At 39.0% G+C, this 22,437-nt stretch overlaps 1 protein-coding gene across 1 annotated transcript in view; it reads left to right on the top strand.

Annotated features, from left to right (window-relative positions):
- SUPT3H (SPT3 homolog, SAGA and STAGA complex component) overlaps positions 1-22,437 on the top strand; it is a 385,976-nt gene that overhangs the window by 280,260 nt on the left and 83,279 nt on the right. Inside the window, 2 exon segments of the mRNA XM_032463187.1 lie at positions 16,876-16,951; positions 22,268-22,380. Coding sequence (XP_032319078.1) covers positions 16,876-16,951; positions 22,268-22,380 — 189 coding nt within the window.

Raw genomic sequence — 22,437 nt, 5'->3', positions numbered from 1 at the left:
GTGCTAAGTTATATGTTTGTGGGAAAGAGAAAATTCAAGAGAGAGATGCTAGAAAGTTGAGATTTAAGAAGTAAAACAAGATACCAAACACCAACTTCCTGTTTTTATAATTTTGCACAACATTGGACGTGAACAAAATTCTCTTAATTTTTTATGCCTCTTCTGATCCTTAGATAAGCCAGGTAGAGTCTAGATGCCTATGATTAAATAGGTTTTTGTATTAATACTTTTTGTGTTAATTTCTGATTACTTGGGAACCTACCTACCATTTAAGACAATATTTCTATGAGAGGAGGCAGTCTGAATTTAAAACAAACTCTTAGGATATAACACATTTGTAAGTTGGAGGAGTTTATACTTTAGTTTTGAAAGTGAATTTCTGTGTGTTCACACATTTTCAGTACAACAGAGCCGCTTACTGTCTCTGGAAACTGTTTTGTCCAGCTGGTTTTCTCTGAAAACAGAAAACTCCTGGTATTAAAGAATAGTAAAAAAAAAAAAAAAAAATTGGCACCTCCACCTGATTTTTTTTTATAACGTTATTTAGGATGATTTTATTTCCTAAGTAAAGGACTTTATGATTGCATCTAAGACTTTATATAATTTATGTCCAAGCTACTGGCAATGTACTGATGGTAAATTAAAGATGCGTATTAATTCAATGGTCAGTTTTTTCAGGATGATAACGCAAACTTGTCATGGGAGTTATACTTCAAAAAAGGTTACCACTGTTCTTTCTCTGATTGGTATACAACTGTACAGACATCGTGGATTCATGAGACTAGGGATGACAAACTGAATTTATAAATTCACTTCTAGTCCATATGATGGGTTGTTTAGAAAAATGTTTAACTCTGCATGTAGACACATTTCTCATGTAAGGATCTGTGTCTTCTAAGCAACCCAAGGATGGCAATACAGCTTAGCCTCAGGAACTGCAACTCAGACACCAGTGAAATCAGATTTCTGTTCATTGTTTCTAATCTCTTGCCTCTCTCTCCACAGAGGCTTAATTTTTCTCTTCCTGTAGGACCAACATGTTTTACTTGGTGGGTAACATTCCACCAGCAGGTGCTGCAAAGTTAACTTCCTCACCTGGAGAGAGGCAGACCCAACTCTCTGCAATGACCATATCCAGTCTCAGGAAATGGCATCCGGTTGACCCAGTTAGTGTTGGGTGTCCAGGCTGGGACCAGGCAGCGTGGCTGGAAGGCAGGATCATGCGGTAACCACTCTCCTAGGGAGGCTTGTAGGGCAGCCCTAGGGATGGAGGCAGCAAGAGTAGACAGCCAGCGCCTTAGCTGTTTACTGCTCAGACCATCCCTCCATCCACCCGCTCATCATTCAGAGCGTGCCCGCATACATGCAAGAGTTGTTCTGAGACTATCAGTGTTTTACTTCCAAAGTGACAATCATAATCTTCATCAAACTCTAATTTCTTCGTAAAAGCTACAGGAGATACCGTCCAGTTATCTTAGACTTAAAAGAAAATGGCTAATGAAAGAGTAAATATAAAAATCCCACTAAAGTTCACAGAACAACAAAGAAAGTAAAATATTCTTCAGTCAAGCTTTTTCTCTAAAGAAGTATCCTCACTTAAAACCGTAAAACTTTTCAACAAAAACATTTCTTCAAATATGTTATTTTAAATACTATATTACTTAAGCAAATATTTAAATACTATATTAGTTTCTCTGAATACTTGACTTGAATTTAATTCTACCTGTCTGCCAAATATGTTGAAACTTCAAATCCATTTTTGTTTGCCAGGTTAAATGTTTATTTTGTTTTCCCACATAATATGCTCTTTAAAGTGTCACAGGCATAACAAATATGATTTCTTCTTAATAGGGACTTGGTAGGGTTTTTTTCTTTCTTCAGTTAATGGTATAGGATATGCTTCTCTTAAGGGACATGCAGAGGTACGGCCATGTTCCCTGCCTACTGAGGGTGTCTACTGGCTTTGTTAGCTGTTGGAAAATGGACAAGAACTTTCTTTAAGGAAGTTTAAAACGTGTCCACTAAGTATACCTGCATCTTCGAAGCCTCACTGTTACTTTCATATGATCAGAATGCCAAAGGCTTTTCTAGAACTGTAGAATTTCTAGTTTTAATCTCACAAGTGACTCTGTATAGACTAGTACAGTGAAGAAGTCTTACGCTACAGTGACTTAGAGGTAACTGACACTGTTTGATTATGTTTCCCTTTTCTTCTGGTCATCTGTATTGAAAAACATCCACTTGAAAATTTTGCTCTTGTTTTCAAAGAACATCATCCATGCCTTTGGCTACTACAATCTCCTAGATTTGCTGCTCTAAAAAAGCTGTTTGCTGATAGCTTTTAGCGTATATTTTATTTATTTTAAAAAGACAGACTTACTATTCAGCCTCCACATGAATTGCATAGTGGTTGGTATTTTTTGCCAAGTCCATTAGTACGTCTTCTTAGATTTCTTGTATTGGACCTCGTTCGTGACAGGAGCCTCTCGAGGGGGAGGTGTTTGAAGCCGGAGCAGTCATGATCTTCTCTTTTAACTTCCCTGAGAAAGTGTACCTGGAATTCTTTTTCCTTTCTCCATCTATTATGAAAGTGCAGATTCTTACGAACGCCTCAGTCTCTCTTCCATCATCAGTATCACCAGGCCTCCTGGTTTCCTCGGTCCAGTGCCCTTCTGTGGGGGAGATGGGAGGCACAACGAAAGTTGGTGCAGGAGTCAGGTAGCTGGAAATATTGCCATCCAAATGCCACATCCCTCTTTGTACCTTGCAGCTACATTTAATCATACCACTGAGTTGTGGCCTGTGAAATGTAAGCATAAGTATTCTACTGGACTTCTGCTAGTGTTCTTAAAATAGAAGGGGTGCAGCCTTTTTCATACCTTTCTGTGTTTGATTGCTTTATCCAGATGTGATTTCTGGAGCTTCAGAAGCCATTCTGAATCATGAAGACAGAGCCACAGCCTACACAACGTTGTATGTCTGTTATATCCCAATAAAGCAAGGGGTGGGGCGTGGCAGGGAACAAGTGAGTGAATGAATAGGTAGGTAGGTAGGTAGATAGATATACATACAGGATGACTGGATGGATGGATAGACAGACAGACAGAGCGAGCTTTTAAAAGGTGAGTGGGCGGGCAGGGGAGGGGAGCCACAGCTAAAAATGTCAGAGCAAATGCTGGAAGAGACCAGGGCCCTCGTGACTTCAGTAAGTGGTTATATTAAGCCAGAACTATTTATCTCCAGAATTCACGTAGATGAGGAAAAATAAACATCTGTCTTGCTTAAACAACTATAATTTGGTATCAAATTGTATGCAGCCAGAATTATTTAACCTAGTGAAACCTGTTGGATGAGCCCCCTAGGTTGATAAAATTGAGAATACACTTCTAGAAAGTAATTCGTTTCTTAGCATAGACCTGGTCTGGGTCTTTTACCTACAACGTTGATTGTCCTCTCTTGTTAATTCCAAGATAATTGACAAACTAAGTCTGTTTTTCATATTAAAGGAATATTCTGTCATACAGCCTGTGATTTTCAAAGAACTGTCCTACCCCCAGGACAAGTGTTCATGTCTTAATGCGTTTCAGCCTAAGTCTCATATTAATTAAAAGAGTTTTGTTTATCAGAACTTAGGAACATCAAAAGGTTGAAGAAGTCATTCAGCATTTATTAGTATGCGTCCTGCTTCTAAAATTCCAGAGGGAAGTAGGGGAAAGTAGGGGAAAGGATTTGATTTTAGATTTTTTGTTTGTTTGTTAATCAAAATATCCATCCTGCTACTTAAGAAATTAAAATACTGTGCTATAGAAAATAAGTACCATCTGGGCTGTGTGTTTTCCTACCTCCTCTAAAGAACACTATGCAAAGGAGGGCATGCAAAGTAACAGGGCATGCTCCATTTAACCCTGCTTGTGGGACACCTGATGTGCTGCCGGAGGAGGATTACTTAGAAGTAGTATATAAATCAAACTGTAGTTTATTTCATCATATTGTAAATGTACCAGGAAAGCACCAATATAAAAGAACTCTTAAGAGGATTGCTTTTGTGCAATGAAGGATCTTACTTTATTATTTAGGCAAGGATCGTATTTTCATGGTGTGGACTGTCAACATTCATCTCAGTGTTGCCGCTGTGTGTGTGTGTGTGTGTGTGTGTGTGTGTGTGTGTGTGTGTGTGTGTGTGTGTTTGAATTCACCTGTAACATCTGGTAACATCCAATCTGGTCATTGGATCACTGTGGCCCCAGTGATCATCAGGGCGATGGGACTTCTCTGACTGGCTACACTCTGCTCTCCCCGCTTTTGCCTTCCCCCTGTTCCTCCCCCGTGGAGCCTTCTTGTTGCGTCTTCCTCTGTGGAAGAGGACGACCTTCCCCACAGATGAGAACATGCTTTACGTCACTACAGTGTGTTCCCCGCTTTAAAGCTACAAACTAACAACACAGGCACGCCTGCGCCCACGTGCGCAGACACACACTACACACTCTCAGAGTGTTAAGCCAGTGTGTTTCCCTTGGCATCATTTTCCTAATTCAGGATGTCAGTCATCACAGAAGAGTATAAAGTTTTTATTATCGAGTGACAGATTTTTTCTCTGTCTCTTACCAAGCGTTTGCTACATTCCTGCCTCCTTTCTGAGTTCTCTTTGTACTGCACAGTATTAGCTCTGAGTCAGACAGACCTTGGTGCTCAAATCACAGTTCCATCTTTTATCTTGTCTGGGATATCCTTGTGACCCTAGACAAGTTACTAAATGTTTCTGACTCAGATTCTCAGCCAGGGCCACATCTTAGAACTGTTGGGAAGGATTTGTGGTAACATCTGGAACGTACCTAGCTCAGTGCCCAGCACCTGTGTGTCTAAGAAACAGTATCTGTCTTCAACAGAGTCTTCTTTATAAAATGTACAGTGAGGCTCAATTCCTGTGGATGTACATACAAATGAAATTTAGCTTGGGTACAGTCTTCCTTTCATAGTGACTACAGTCAGAACCAGAGAATTTACAGCATATATGAAAGGTCAAGTTATTGGAGTATCTGTCTAACACTGACTGCTGTCCCCAGTAAACTGACTCAGAAAAAGTGTGTAGCCTCAGAGGCACTGTGTAAGATAACTCCGTAACGTTGGTCCACTCAGATCTTACTAAATACCCTGTTCACATTAGAATGCATTTCTAAATCTTATCACAACATAACTCAAGTTTTTGGGTTTTCAGTTCTGTAAAAACTAAACCAGTTTCTTATCAGAGCTACTGAAGAGGTTTTCAGGTAACATTTTTTAGATTATGGCAAATCTAGGTCTCTAGCATTGTAACATGTAGCAGTAATATCTAGTTGAATTGTTTGGTAATTTTACTTGGCTAATTCTATCTATATTCAGTTAGAAAATGTTCTGTGTGAGGAAGGAGTTTTGCTCTATAGGTCAGTGATCTAGTGGGAAGCACACTGGCTTTAGAGAAGGAATCTTAAGTCTTTCTAGCAAAATGCCTTAAGGAAAAGCAACAGAAATGTTCATCCAAGTACTGAACACACCTGACCCTGCTTGGCTTCTGAGGTGAGAAGGGACAGGGAGTCTCCAGGCTGGTGAGCCTGCAGGAAGAGGACCCAGGAACTCTCCGTTACTATTTTTGCAAATTTTCTGCAAATTAAAATTATTTCAAAATAAGAGGTTTTCTTTTTTTAAGCCACAGAGAGTCAGTGAGATCAGTGTCTTCATCTATAAAATGGAGATGATATAATAGCTGGTCTTCCTACCCACACAGCTGTTGAGAGAATCAACAAGGCAGTATCCATAACATCAGAAACGCTGCTGTCTGTGCTCCGAGTCTTCCTCGCTGACCTCACCCATTTAACTACCTCTGATCTTTCGTTCTTCTCGCTGCCAAAGTGGTCTTCGCTTCTCTAAAGTTTTCGTGGTTACTTTCTGTAAGATGAAGCACTGCCTAACATCACCACGTTGCTAAAACAATTCTCCTTTCTTCCCCCTTTGGAATCCATTCCACACCCGCTGTGGCCTGCCTGCTGCAAGCCTGCTTACTGAAAAAGTCGGCCTAATGGCGGCTGACATTTAATCAAATAACAGTTATAATACATTTACTCATGAGTAAAGGCTGATTAAGATTTGGGCACTGACATCTAAGGATGGGAATTTCATCATCAAATATCTTAATAGAAACCATTTTGTTAAATAACCATAATTATAGGTTTTACATTTATGATTCCAGGGGATTTTGCTGTTCTGCATTCTTTGAAGCCCAAGAGGTTGTCATAGTATTCAGGCTGCTTGAAATACTGAATCTAAGTACACACCAGGCTTCTTCGGGAGATAAGTCCCTACAGGACTATCTTTCCAAGATTGTGAACCCACAGTTATTTCAAAGATGAGTTCTGTTTTTGTTTATTTTTTAATTAGTTAGGCAGAGTTTTTTTAAAAGATAAGAATTGAAAATAGACATTAATTTTTTGAATGTGTAGACATTTCTGCTTATTCCTGTTAATAATTTAGGAACTTTTATTTATTACATTGGAAACAAAAGCAACTTGGATAGTGATGATTGCTATTGTGTTCTCATTATAGTCATAGCTGGTCAAGTCTGTTTCTGTGTGTGTGTGTGTGTGTGTGGTTTTTTCTTTTTTTTCATTGATTAAATCTTGGCAGACTCAGGAAGTCCCTTTCTTCTTTTTGTTTTGTGTTAACTCATGCTTTCAGCCAGATCAGTGTGTGGCAGGTTTCTGTTGTGAACTTGCTCATTTCTGACTCATGAAGACAGCTCAGCCAATTATGGGCAAAGAAATGTCAGCTCTAAAATGATTAAGAGCATTCTCTTTAGGGGAATAAACAATGTAATTTGGTTTGTTTTGCTTCTCATCTTAACTCAGATGGTGTCCAGTTATAAAAGCCTATTTTTCTTCTACAACATATTCCCTTGGGAATTTCTCCTAGACTGGTGACTTCGTTTCTTCACTGGTTCATCATGTAATAGTTCATCTTTATTATTCGTCTTTCTTGTTTTTGAATTTTTAAAGCATGTGTGATTCAAATTTATTGCTTAACATGTTTTTCTATATCCCCCTTTTATTTCAGAGTTTGTTTACAGCAGTATATTCCTTCTATTGAAAATTCCTAAATGAAAAATTTTACTATCTTACTGGAATACCGTCTTAATTAGAATACTTAAGGTTTACTACGTGAAGTGCCAGTTTTTAAATTATTTTATAAACTGGGTGATTGAAACCATCACCATAAATTATAGGAGGTGGAGACTATAAGCTGGTTATTTAATTTATCACTGAGCCAGTTTTCTCTGCTACTTCTCAGCATTTCCGGCAGCAAGAGTGTAGCATTGGGATGGGAGTGGGATTCATATGCGAGGTAAGAGCAGGTCTGGGTGTGTTGGTTCAGGAGGTTTAGAAGGAGGAGCGTTGGTTCCGGTCTCTGTTTGACAAGTGCTCTTTCGTACATGCTCTGTGGATAAGCCTGTCACTTTTGCAACAGACCATGATGTCAGCACCAAGCAGCGATTTGATGGAAATGACACATGATTACGTTTTTTAAAGGTCACTCTGATGAGTTGGGGATTCGATGTTCCTTCAGTGTTGTGGTCGTCCTGTGAGTCCCATGTGTGAAGTGATCTCTGTTTTGAAACGAGACATGGAGGCGCTTGCTTGCTCCTTGAAGGACAGGCAGTGTAGGAAAGCACAGTGGTTTTCAAGTTCTGCCCTGCAATTTCTGGTGTTTCATTGAGAAACACCTGGCAGAGGAGAAGGAAAATAGGAGGGCTCTAGGGCTGCATGCCTGACCTGTGTCACCTCTGCGTTAGCGGTGTCATCCATGAGGCTCATGGTAAGAAGAGCGCAGACTTTGGAGTAAGACAGACCTGGCTTCAGAAGGCAGCGCGCCTTGCTTGCTCAGCAAAATTAGACAAGTTGCCTAACGCGTGTAAGCCATAGCATCTTCACCTTAAAAATAGGAATCATATCTGCCCATTGAGAATTAAAAGAGATAATGAAAGGACCAAGCGTGGCACCCACATACAGTAATGAGTCAACCGCCGTTAGTCCCCTTCCCCTTCAACTAGTGGCTCTCAACTGGGTGTGGTTTTGCCCCCAAGAGAACACTTGGCCACGTTTGGAGACATTTTCGGTTTTCATAGCCCACAGAGTAATGGGCAGGTGCCAAAGGCATTTAGTGAGTAGAGGTCAGGGATGCCAGTAAGTCTCCTACGGTGCCCAGGGCAGACCCCAACGAAGCACTGTTCAGCCCCAAATGTCAGTGGTGCCAAGACTGAGAAACCCTGCCTTAGGGGTATTAACTTTTCTATGAAGAGAATATAGGAAGAAGTATATATGGGTTCATTCCACCAATATTTATGAAACACTACTATGTGTCAAGCTCTGCAGAAGCTTTGGGGGTTTAGCAGTGAATAAAATAGATGTAGTCTCTGCCAACAGGGAACTTACATTCTAGTTGGGGAGGAAGAGACAATAAATGAATAATTATATAATATCATTGTGGCAGATGGCAGTAAGAGCTATGAAGACAAATGACTCAGGGTAATGTGTAGAGAGTGACCTGGGGAGCTGCTGCTTTCTGTAAAGTGGTCATAAACAGCTTCTTTCCTATGGTGACTTTTGAACAGAGACCTGCAGGAAGTGAAGGAGCAAGCCAGACAGTGATGTACGGTTAGGGCATTCGGGACAGAATATAGCAGATGCAAAGGCTCTGGGGTGAGAATGTACTTGGCATTTTCAAGAAACTTCAGGATAGGCCAGTGTGGCTGGAGTGGAATAAGTGAGAAGGATTGTGGCAGGAGGTGAGATCAGAGAGGGAACAGGGAACCAGATTATCTAGGGATTTATAGGCCATTCTCATGATTTTGGCTTTTATTCTATGTGTGATGAGAAGCTATGGGAAGTTTTGATCATTTAATAGCATGATCTGATTTGCATCTTTTAAAACATCACTCTGGCCATTGTGCAGTGAATAGACAGTCAGGGGCAAGGGTAGGGGAAGAGGAAGAATGGAAGCAGGAAGACCCTTTGGGAGATTATTCAATGATGCAGGGAGAAATGATGGTGATGATGATGGCGGCTTGGACCAGAGTAGTAGCAGAAAGTGGAAGGTGGTGAAAAGTGGTTTAATCCAGGTGTGTTTTAAAGGTAGGGCTCATGGAACTTGCTTAGGGGGAATTAATTGATGAATTAAGCTAAGATAAAATTTTTATTTTCACATGTATAAAAAAATCCTTATTAAAATACTCAGATGTATCACATATGTAGCAGCAAAAGGAGATTCCAGGCAGGGCTCTCCCTTGTTCTGTACAGTGTCCCGTTTATCCTGGAAGAGGACGGTGAGGGCCATGCTGCACTGACAGGCTGCCCAAGTTGCAGGATTTCACCTTGTATTTGCCAGGTTTTCCCACCGCATAAGTGAGGCCATCCTCGGTTCGGTGTGCATGTTGGTCTGCTTGAGAATGTGATCTTGACTAAATCAAAATGGAAAGGTCTACAGCTTTCTAATTCAGGGTTAAAAAGAAAGTATGAACTAAATTTTGGTCAATAGTTGCTTTATATACGTATTTTCCAGTTGCAAGTTTTACCCTAAATGACCAAAATATTTAACTATATCCTTGTATATTTACTAGACTGTAAAGTCATATCGACTCGTCTGAATATTATATAAACCTATGAGAATTTCTACCAGTGTTACTCAGAATACCTAAAGAGCTCACATATCCAGTATGCACATACTGTATGCGGATGTACAGCCAAGTAGAAACCACAGAAAAGGGTTAGAGCACCCTCAATCAGGAAAATAGAAAAGAGGCCATTCTTCTTTGCTTTAAAGAACTAGTTTGGGCAGAAATTCGCATAGTTTTTTATATTATTTGCCAACTTAGTTATTACAGAGCATGTTTATAATTTCAGGAAAACATTGGTAAAAATTAGTACTAATACTACATGAGGGCTTACAACTAAACATCGGATTAGGTTGTATGGTACTAGGTTACTGGGGGAAAAAAAAAGCGATACTTTTCTTTGCCATAGGTTTTATTCCAGGACAGGAATTTTTTATTGTATATAATTTTCCCCACCATTAGCTTAATAAATTCAGATTTAAAAAATTTGAAGCAGGCATTAAACCGATTTTAAATGCACTGTTTTGATTTTAATAACAACTATATTTTCCTTATATAACAAGTCGTGCTCATTCTTGACAATTTAAAATGTATAAAAAAGAAAAAACTCCTATATTAACATTAGCTAATATATTTAGACTCATAGAGTATAGACCAAAAAAAAATCCAATATTTTGAAACAACTCTATTATGAACTCATATCACAAATATCCTTTTGTGTATTTCTCAATCACTGATGCTTTGTACTTGCTAAGAATTACTCACTTATTTTTAGCACAAAATTCCTTTTAAATCCCTTGACTGTTCTAGAGTCTGTAGCTGTTTCTTTGGGAAACTGCATATGATTACTACAATACATTCTGAATACCTTGGACACATAAAATTGGTGGATTATAAAAATCACTCTGGGGGAACAAATTAATACCAGTGGAAACCTTTATTTTTAGACTAGGAAATATATTGTATTATTATTCAGGTGTATAATTCAGAGAAAATTCTGAGTCAAACTTAAATGACTTTTGATTTTAAGATTATATCACTCAGAATTCTGGGTTAGCTTCCTAAATATTGCAGTAACATTCTCCTTTCTCTGTCTCGCTCTCGCCTTATCTCCCTTGAGGACATAAGCCTATGCTGTCTCTCTGTGATTTTTCTCCCTCTTACATAACCACTTTGATTATTTTTGTGTGTATGGACATTTATTTAATGACCTTCTGTAAATCAAGCAAGATTGCCTTACTTTCAAAAATCTTTTCTTTTCTGATTATCATTCACTTAAAAAATTTCAAATTACTGAAATACGTAACTGAAAAAGTAAAAGTTCCTCATAATGCTGACCCCAGAGGTTAATACTATCAAAAGTATAAGGCATATACTTCTAGATGTTTGCACACGTGTATGCACGTGCACATGGACGCTTCTGTGTTTAAACGTAAATGTTAAACATAAGCATTCTAATTCTCAACTTGCTTTTCTTTGGTTAATAATACATTCTCACTGCTGTAATCTTTGAGAGGAGACAGAAGTAGTACACATAGAAAAGTGTGGAGTATAATGCTATCTAGAAGAACAAATATGTTTCAGAAGAGAGAAATCAATGTGAAATCAATGTGACCTGGAATCTTCAAGGAGGACTTCCTAGAGGAGGTGGTACCAATGCTGAAAGGGAAGGAGTTAAGTTACCACGTGGATGGGAGAGGAGATGGCCAGTGCACTCATGAGGGAGGGGCAGGGAACAGCAAAGCATGGCGGATGTGACAAAGGGTGACCTGAGTAAAAGACCTATGTGCCAAGGTTTTTTCTATGTTTTCATTTAAAGTAATCGAACCCAGGTGGGTTGGGAGAGTTAAAATGTTTGGAAGGAACCAGCAAAAACGTGTTGCAGTACTTCGGGCCCCGAATGTTGAGCGTTGCAGTGAGCGTTAAAGGCAGGGGAATCTGCCAGATGTTTTGAAGGAGACTCACTTAACTCTTGTGTAGGAGGATCTAGTAAATTACATCTAATCTCACGAGTAGAACCAGTACATGCCTGGGTACTGGGTTGCCTCTGTAACAGTCCAGATAAACCCTATAACCTTTCTGGACCTCAGCTTCCTGGTCTACAGTGACTTGGGGGTGTGGTTCCTACGATTCTTCAGTATTCTGTGGTGTTTACTGGTCTGTTGGTATCCTTCTGCAGTGGACCACAGCACACAGGAACACGCTTAAACATTCCATAACTCACGTACTGTCAGGGAGGCCGCGGCAACCCCTCTATATAAAGTTTTTGAGTTCAGCAACCACTTGCTGTCTAATGTGAGGTATTTGGTAGATTACCATTGGCATTTAGCCTTTTCCATGCAGAAAGGACTTTGCATTTTGGCTGTAAGACTTCTAAGTATAATCAAAATAAGAATTTTTTTTTAATCCCAGGTGGAAGTCAAAGCAGATAAACTTTCATCTTGGTTTAAAAGTTATGTTCTGTGATTCTGTGTTGCTGAAGAAAAGACAACAGTCATGTGTCTTGAGAGGCCACCAAGAGTCAGGCCGGCACACAGCTTCTAGAACTTTCACACACGTGCCAGTGAAAGCACGCAGAGAATTTAAATGAAACTGCACGCTGCAGAGATAATCCAACCTCATACCTCAGACTGATAGAGGCAGGGGCAAATACTGATTGTCACTGCTGAAAGTATTTTTCAAAGACAAGCAATTTCACATTAACCGGAAAGGGGGAAAAAAAAAACTTCTCACTGAAAATTTAAATTAGCCAGCATATACTGAGAGTCTTTTGTGTTCATTAAACAAACAAATTTTACGAAATACTGCATCTGTAGGGATGTTTTCTCCTCTGTTTTCTTTAAGGTAGGACCAGAAAATGAGTTCATCTGGCATGGAATTCTACCTTCAGTTGTACAATAACCAGAAAGAGCTGTAACCTTGGTAGTGAGATGAATGACTATGAACATAATTGTTCTCTTTTACCTTTTTTTTTTTAAGCTATTTCTGTTAAATTTTAAAATATTTTGGATATTTGGAAAATTTTAGGAATAATTCTTTCAAAAGTAATTTATCCATGTACGCCCCTACCTGGCGATACTTCACTATATTGTGGTCCTAGCAAGGTTCAGTTTCAAGAAAGCCTCTGAGTATGTAGCATATTTTTAGGAATTTTCAAGAACACTGCTGACACTAAAGAAAACCAGGAGTGGGCAGAAGTGACAGATGAAGCAGAAGACGAAATGGACTTGCAGATACAAGAGCATGAGTGTCCAGAGATGATCTTACATTCATGTGGCTGCCCGGGATCAGGGGAGCATGTGTCATTTGAGAATGCTCAGGATGAGTAAAAGCTGTGGTTGCGATTATTCATTGATGTGCCTCAGAGTAGGTCCTTCAGGACCCAAGTTTTACTTTAGCTTTGCCTTTTTATTAACTATGTGCTTTAATTTTTTTTTTTTTACTTCCCTAAATCTCAGTGTGCTCAGCTTGTAAGATGGAGCTATAAAAACTATTTATCTTTTTTTTTTTCCAGGCATCTTATTTCCGTTACATGGATGAAAAGAAAGGCTCTCACTAAAACTGTTTATCTTAAAGATTATTGTGCTGGTCTGTGTAAGGAGGAGGCGTTGTTATTCTGGTCATGCTCTTTTATTAGGTTTATGATTTTTCTCCGTTGTGTCTCTTCCCAAAGATTTCTTAAAGTTCCAGGAATAGAAGAGGACTGCCAGCGTGCACGTTAGTGTGGATTACAGTGGGTGATCTGAAGAGAGCCAGAAGGGAAAGTAGAGTTAGGACCACACAGAAAATAAGAGCCAACCTTAGTTCACCATTGGCCAGGGTCTTGTTTTTTATGGGTCTCTGGCTTAAAAAACTGCCTACCTTCTCTGGAATTTGTACAGTTTGATTACAGATGTTACAGTTCCTAATTTTAGATCAGCCAACAAGGATTTATATACATTTCTTTTGCCTTAATCCACCCATCCATCTGCCCAGTCACTCAGCCAACCAGCACATGTTTACTGAGGCCCAGGTAAATCTAAGCTGAGCAGTGGCCAACATTGAGTTTATAGAAGCAAAACATAGTTACTGTCCTTGAACAGTACATAGTCCACGAAGGTTAGATATTCCCTGCCTTTCCTGGTATTTAAGGTAATAGCGTAAGACTAAGGGGTAATACAACAGGATGCCGAGTGACTGGGACCCTTTTATAAGGCTGAATTTGTCCCCTTTCCGTCACTTGAAACAATTCCTAGGGAAGAGAGAGAGGTAAACAAAACTTAGCATGAGGAGTGTCTGAATCGTCCTTGTTGTCCTCAGGTCCCAGGCAGTGTCTCTGACTTCCGGTTGCACTCACTTGACCGAGCTGAGTAGCGTACGTGCCCTGTGCCAGGTGGTGTGGATTCGAGGGTGTTAGTAGGAGTCTTCCCAACCTTTTTCATGTCAAGCACACACAGAAAATCATATTTTTATGCCACACCGAGGGAAATGCACAAGGCATCTCGTCACCAGATACGGGCCTGGGGTTCTGCTGCCACAGCCTTGTGTGATGCCCAGAGGTTGAGGGGACTCGGTGTCCCTGCGCACCTGGGACGTGTTCGCAGCCACCCTGTGCACTGTCACATGCGTGACAATGTGTACACGCTCTGGATTATCCCAGGATCTGCCTTCTTTGCCAACCCAGGGCCTTGCTAATTTCATTTTCTCATGAATAGTTTGGGTGTGTTAATTATGGTGGCTTCATGATACATTTCAGTAAGATAATGTATAGAATTTAGGGGATCCCAGAGAAAAATATTGGAGTAAAACATTAGGTGGAGGACAACCTTTTAAATGAAATAGGCTGGCTCAAGGGACTGAGAGCTCTGGTCTTCAGTTCTAACTTGTCACCTTTGGCAAATCATTTCTCTCTGAACCTTGATTTCCTTATCTTTAAAGTGAGGGAGATTGAAGAAGAGGAGCTTTAAGCTACTGTTGAGCTCTGATAGGCCGTGATTTTGTACTGCCTATAAAGCTTTGCTGTGGAGTCAGCTGCTTTGCATGGAGTGCTTGCTGCGTGCTAGGCACTTGGATGATTCCTCTGTGTGCCCTAGTGGCTTCGTGGGGCTCCTGAGATCAAAGGTTACTGTGTAGAGGAATTAACATCAGACTAAGATGCTTAATGAAGAAAAGAGAATAGACACCGAAGAGGGTGTCTAAAAGAAATGAAGCTAAGTTCTCATCACTTAAAGTCCTCTCGTGTCTTTGAAATGTAGTGAGATGGTAGGCTTTGCAGTTCAGAAGTGTCCAACTAGTTAAACACCTCACTTAAATTAATGTTGGCAACCCTGGCAACCTTAACTTCTTAGGATCAGTTTTCCGAACTTTCATTTCCAGAAATACTTACTGCAGGTATATCAACTATCTCAGCATGTATGCAGAGGCCAAATCTTGAATGTCCAACTTTTGGAAGCAAAGTTAGTGTTAAGAATCCCGTTGGGAACTTTCTTTTTCCGTCGTCATCTGCCGGCTTTCTGTCTAGCGTGTGTTTGGCGCCTGGATAATCAGGGGCTGGTGGCTGCATTATAGTCATTTGCCCACATCATGACCAAAATGGTAGCATTTGTTTGTTTCACCAATGTTTTATTGCTCATTTATCATGTGTCAGATATATCCTAGGAGCTGGAAATCCAAACTGGAGAGGTTCCTGCTACAGTCAGACACAGACAGACATACAGACATACGTATGTAATACATAACATACATTAAAGATACTGGTTTTAGAGGTTTTTTAAATAAACACATTAGTAACTGATTTGTTATGCTCAAAACACAGAAATTATCCCTTCCTATTTCTCATTAGCAAACATTCGTTGAATCATTAAAAAGAAGGACAAAGCTAAATCATGCATTCATATATCAAAAAATACTTTAAAGTATGTAAAAATTTATCCAGTAATATATACCCTTAAGGGACTTGATGTTTCAGATTCACACACAACAGGATACCCATACACATACATGTACACGCACATGTGTGTGTAATATTTATTTGTAGATGTTCAAAAAGGATACTTGAAGCTAGAGGATAAATAAACAAGAGAAGCCCGGGTTTGTGTCAGTGCACATGCGTGTTTGTGAGTATGTGTGGGGGAGATTAGGAAGGAAAGAAGGGAAGGAGGAGAGGAAGAGAGGAAGGGGGCAAAAAGCCAGTGGTCGTAGAAGGAACTGCAGTAGTTAGTAAATTTTGCCTTAACTCCCACCACCCCATCTGTCTTTTCTGTATTGAGCTGTAGCTAGTGTACCATTATTCATTCCATCAACTGATGTATCATTGGAATTAAGTTGTCCACTCACCCAAATCAGGCAAAATGAAAAATAATCATTTTAGTTTAAAAATATATATATCCGCAGACATTAGAAGTGGTACGTATGCACTCCATCAACTGTGATAAAGAAAACTTGCTAAAAGTCCTTCCAAAGCAGAAAAAAATTTTAAATCTCAGGGAATTTTTTTTCCTTTACTGGCCAGAAACTCATTCCAAGAAGTACCAGCCTGTCTTATTTCAAAACGCTTCCCTTGCCAAGGAAGCGGAAGCGGTCATATTCTTTCCCACCAAACTATGGGTGAATTATAATTATCCTACCTCTTGTGGGACAGTGAAGCAGCAAACATCTGCTGTACTGAATCAGAAAACCCACGAATGAAACTATACCGAACTGTGAATCATACCTGGACTCAGATCAAAGGATTTGTGTTGTGTTTACCTTTTTCTTTATTTTCTTTGCAATTAAAAGTATGGATTTGTTAGCTCTGGCCTCATGTTATGAGAGAAATATATGGATTCCATTTGTTGACTCCTATTTTAACGCTGAAAACTCCCAGCTTTAAGGCAGATGGGCAGTGACAGTTAATAACAGATTTTCTGTTTGATTTGTTACCTTCTCACGGTTTGCTTTTTCTTTAAAAGGATGACAAGATTTATAAAATTTAGAAGTGCACAATCTAAGAATTGAGGCCCTTTAGGTATTTTCTTTCGCTATAATAAAAATAACAGAGGAGTGAAAATGATTTTTTTACCTCATTTCCCAGAGAAACAAGCTTCAAAACTGCTGTGACTTATCATAATTTCATGTATCATGGTATTTATGGGGGTACTCAGCTGTTCCCCTAGAGTAAGGAAAGGAAGTGGAACTTCAGTTCTGAGTTTTAGCTGTGAAAATGTAATAGTCCACTTGCTTTAAAACCTTTTGTGTGTCTTTTTATTTTTATCTATTAGAGAGCCGAAAGACAAACTCGAATTATGGATTCAGCTCAGTATGCAGAATTCTGTGAAAGTCGACAATTAAGCTTCTGTAAGTAAGCATTTAACTTTGCTTCATTATATGTTTAGGAGATTATGTGTTATGTACACTAAAGTATGACACAATCTCTGTTCCTTAGAAATTGGTGAATTTAATACATATATGCCTGGTTATAACTGTTATAGAAATAGCCTCTGCGTTGTAGGGAACCCATAAAAAATTTTATCCCACTCTACTGTTTTGCAGTTAATAGTATTAAGAGGTTTTAAGGGGTGCTGGAAATACACAGAGGGCCATGTCAATTATTCACATTACTTCTAGTCAGAAAAATTCCGTTTTTCTTAATATTCTCATTTAAATTTCTTTTCCTGTTTCTTAGTCATCTTTACACTAGTACTGCTGATTGTACTTGACCCATAATGGACTCTAGTCGTACAGTCATGACATTTAAAAGCCCCTAATATTAATAAATACCAAACTTCCCATTTATTTATGCATATCTATATTACCACAGAAGATCAGATCAACAGTCTCTTCCATTTTTGTCTGTAACCTCCTGCTGTGGTATGAGCTCCGTGGTTGCCAGATTCATCAGCCTGTGCTCTTGTGCCCAGTGGTAAAATTAGTTCTGTTCCATCACTGCACACTGCCTCCCTCAAAGTGCGTAAAGGCTCGTGAGAAATACGGGGCCAGATTGTGTAGCAGAACCTCCTTACAGCAACAGTTCTGTGATGACTAAGAGTCCTGGGGTAAAGGTCAAAGAGTAAGTGTGATGGAAAGTCCAGTTAAAACCATGACAAAGTAGCACATGACCCTGGGCTGGGGGACTAGAAACACAATGGTGTCTTTAAACGAAAAGCTATTCTGTGGTCACAATAACAACGCATTTGATTTGGGAAAAGACACTGAGAGCTTCATTTATGGATCATAAAGTGCAAATAAATGACACATTTCAAATAGTGCCCCATGTAAATGTCAGTAAAATATAGGAAAACATGTTTTGGAAGATTTTTTTCCGAACTAAATATACTTTGCAGTCTGACTAACAATTTGGCATCATACATCTGTGAAGCATTAAGTAAATGACACTTCAGATCATGGCAATTTCAGCAAATGAGAGGTTTTTGTATTGTAATTTTTAGGTTTAAAAATGGCATTCAAGTCTTTTATAAGTATAAATCTCCACTTTATAAAGTAACATTTAGTGCTATTGAACTATTTCTTAAAATCATATTTTAAACTTAATTTACTTAAAGGAACAGAAGTGCTATTTCACACTAAAACATAGTCATTGAAATGTCCTAATACACCTTTTGTTTGAAAAATCTGATATTTCATAACTCACTTTTTTATTCATAACTCAGTAATAAACTATTGTAGATTAAAAAGTAATATTTCCCATTTCTGTATAAAATAACTGCAGGATAAAGAGTATATTGTGCTTAACTTTTTTTCCTTAAAGAAGAGGGATTTGGGCATTTAAAAATATTTCCTTACACGATGCCCATTGACGCTTCATCATGAAACCTTAGTGAGACAATCTGTTTTATATGCCGCAATGCTGTCATTGGGGGTCCTTAATCCAAGGGGATGGGTGAATTCAGAACTCATACCCACAGTGGGCAGTGTTAGGCTCTTTCCCCTCCTTTCCTCATAGATTACCAGGACGTAGGAATTGTGATCCAGCCGTATGTGAGTTCTTAAATGTTTGATCATAGCTCTCCCCAGTTGAGACCCCTGGTGCCTTTTAAAACAGCAAGTCTGTAACTTTATAGGCTGCAGGTAAGTTGTAGAACTGAGACACTGATCAGATTCACCCATATTTTGTTTTCTTGTGTATATAAGTCAGATAGTCATCTCCCTTAAAGTCTTTTAAAAATCTGATACTGATTCACAAAGTTTTAATTTACTTACAATTTGGTAAATCTTTTCCCAGTCCTTTCCTTTCAACCTTCTGTTTTATATGTGGATTTTGTAAACAGAATATCTAAATTTTCTATTTAGTCAGTCAGAGAGTCTCTTTGTATTTTAATTGATGAGTTTAATTCATATGTATTTAATTACTTATACGTTTGGGTTTACATACACTGTCTTAGTTTGTGTGTTGAATTTACTGTACTTTTTTTATTTGCTGTTCCTCCTTTTCTCTGGGTTGATTAGGTTTTCTTCAGTCCTTTTTTCCTCAACTAGTTTATATATTATATATTATATTGTTCTTATCTTAGTTGCTATCCTTAATTTTTCTAAAGTACATCCCTGACTTAGATTGTTTAAAGCTGATAAATACAGGCAGATCTCATTTTATTGGGCTTTGCTTTATTGTGCTTCACAGGTTTTCTGATTTTTACAAATTGAAGGTTAGTGGCAACCCTGTGTCAAGCAAGTCTTTTGGTGCCATTTTTCATAGAGGACTATTTTTAATTAAGCTATGTCCATCTTTTAGACATAGTGTTATTTTACACTTAATAGAGCACAGTATAGTGTAAACATAGCTTTTATATGCATTGGGAAACCAAAAAATTTGTGTGACTTGCTTTATTGCAATATTTGATATATTATGGTGGTCTGGAACCAAACCCAAAATATCTCCAAGGTATGCCTGTATCTGAACTTTTCTTCTTGGCCTAATTTTGTTTTTCCTAGGACTCTGTAAGTGCTTAAAGCACTCATTTTCGTCTTAAAAAATAGCCTTATTTTGCCCTCATACTTAAATGATAGTTAAGTAGGAAACTGTAGACTAATAGTTATTGGTTAAAACATGACTGTGTTGTCTCATAGCCTCTGTTGTTGGTTAGAAATCCACCGTCTACTTGCATTGTGTTTTCCCGGTGGGAGGAGGGAGGAGAATGAAGACACTGCCCCTGGCCCTCGGGTAGATGGGGAAATGAACAGGCTAGCAGTCAGTAACTGATCAATATATAATAAAAGGAAAGAAAGAAGGAATCTCTGCTATAAAAGTTTCCAGGGAAAATCACACCCTCTGAGGAAGGCTATTTTCAGTTAACCCAAAGAACAGTGATTTTGAAGAGATAGAAGTTGCAGACAACTTTCTTGGGAGTGGAATGGTCATCACAGAGGGCCCTGAGGGAAGGATCAGGAACAGAAAGGCTGGTGAGAAGGGGTGTGGTAGAAATAATGAACTAGTGTGCAGGGATGACAGCATGGAATATTGAGAGAAATTTGAATTTTGCCAGTGATCACTGGTGAGAAAGAAAGTATATGAGATTCAACTAACCTTAAATTTCCATGTGAAATTATTACATAAATTTGTTTTATTTCCAGCGTGGGCTAAAAACCCCGGTAGTGTCAGAAAACTGAGACTCCTAGAACTTTTGACCTTTGGTCAAGGTTCTATTTAAATTGTTGATCAATTCCCAGGATTACCCTTTCTCCTGAGACACGGGCAGAAGGAAAAGTAACTCATTCAGTTTGATTACCCCTCACCTCTTGATGAAACAGGCTGCCATGACTAAGGGTATCTGAGCCTCTTTTGGTGGAACCAGCGTTATCCTGGAAGGTCCATCTCTGAAGCAGGTGACAGGGAGGGGGTTAGCTCAGCAGATCTTCACCTGTGGCAGGAATAGCAGTCACCCAAGTGGTTTGATGGGACCTCTATTCATCTTCTTTGATGTATAGAAAAGTTTGGACCCTACTCTTTTATTAAAGAAATATCTTTTGTTTGTTTGTTCATTAGTTCATTCATTCACTCATTCATTTCTTCTAGAACTGTTTGTTGTCAGTCTGCTAATGCCAGGCACTGTTTTGGGTGCTGGGATGCCATGGTGGACACATGGCCCTCACCTCTGCCTTCTCAGCTAAAAATATACGGAAGACGCTACCAATTCTGTTGCTTAGGTGGACGGATCGGACAGAATACTAAGAACTGTCCTTTCCCTCACTTTACAAATAACATGTTTAGAGCATAATCACAAAATGTCTGTTTCCGTGTTGTTACCTGTCAAAGGGAGACGTGAATAAGTTACATTTTATTGATCTCGCCAAATTGCTGCCTGTTACCTGTGACTTCAGAGTATTCCACAGATGTTAAGCAAGTGTCTGTGAGCCCTTGCAGCGTACTGGGTGGATGGAATGTTGCATGTCAGAGAGAATTTGGAAGATTGGTTCCTTTAGGGAGATAACTTTAAGGGGGATTATCATAATTCTGCCACAGTTGACAGCTTCGGATAAGTACTTCGATAGCAGGACTTAATGTCTTCAGTGATTTATTTCAAAGAAAACTCTTCTGTATGTGGAATTCATGAAGTCTGTATCTATAAGGATCAAAACATCATAGTATTTTGTAGACCAGTGGGACCCGATTAATCAAAAGAATAATCAGTGGATTTTTTTTAAGATTATTATGTTATAGATGTGATAAAATCTTCTCTATCAATCTTTTCCCTCTATGTTACTAGTTAAATTTAGTAATATCTAATGAAGGCCCTATGTCGAGTCAGACTCCGCTTAGCACTGTGGCAACTGAATGGAAGATTCCATGTGTGCTTAGTACTGTTAGGTATGCAGAAAGATGTGACACATGGTATTGGCTCACAAAAAACTTCTAATGTGGCTTGAGAGATTATAAGCAGACATGAAAGATCTCTGATGATGTAAGTGTTCAGTAAATGGCTAGAGTGGGGAAGTACACCTTTGGCTTGTCTGGGCAGGGTTCATATGAATGAAGCAGGGTGATGGGGAGGGAAAGGAGCAGGGGTGAACACAGAGAGGATTATACTTAAGGCTGGGTGACGTTTTCACGGGGAACAATATAAAGGCAGGTTGGAATCAGTCTGGATGATTTTGATAGTCGGGCTTAAGAATTTGTATATCTTTGTAATCAGGAAAATGTAGCCACAGGCTTAGCTTAGCCCAGATACCAGTTTATTCTATTTAATTCTAAATTCACAACCTTGAGCCAGTTCTAGTACTCAATACATTTTGAAAGTGATTAGAAATACAGTTTCTGTACGTTCCTTTATTCATCACAGGTTCTTTCTTGCAGAATTTTCTTTCCACGAGAATAAATTAAAGTTCCATCAAGCAAATAATTCTTCTGACTATTGCTATAACATAACCTGTGGCCAGTGATAACTTATTTTAACACAGTGTGAAAAGTGCTAAACATTAAGTGGTTGGCTATGCTGTGCTCCACGGCATAGGTACTAAATACAGGATGCGGATGTATCAGGCATTTCTTGGTCCTAGAACATCAAGGCAGTAATAAAACTTCAAAAACATTGCATTTTTTTGTATGCACTGATTTTCATATGCAATTTTCAAAAGATGTATTTTTCCTTTTGTGTTAGTAACATGCAGTAGTAAAACACTCCTAAAACTGTATTTCCTCTACTCTTTTTTAACGGCTAGCCAAAAAAGCCTCCAAATTTCGAGACTGGTTGGACTGCAGCAGTATGGAGATAAAGCCCAATGTTGTCGCAATGGAGATTTTAGCATATTTAGCGTACGAGACGGTGGCACAGGTAAGAATTTGAGTCTGTCGTGTCAGGCCATACACAGCTGCTGTCTCCTTGTCCCTT

The sequence above is a fragment of the Camelus ferus genome, chromosome 20 (genome assembly GCF_009834535.1).
Source record: "Camelus ferus isolate YT-003-E chromosome 20, BCGSAC_Cfer_1.0, whole genome shotgun sequence".
Classification (NCBI taxonomy): Eukaryota; Metazoa; Chordata; class Mammalia; order Artiodactyla; family Camelidae; genus Camelus; species Camelus ferus.
The sequence above is the reverse complement of the archived record's forward strand: the minus strand, read 5'-3'. Positions and strand labels throughout refer to the sequence as shown.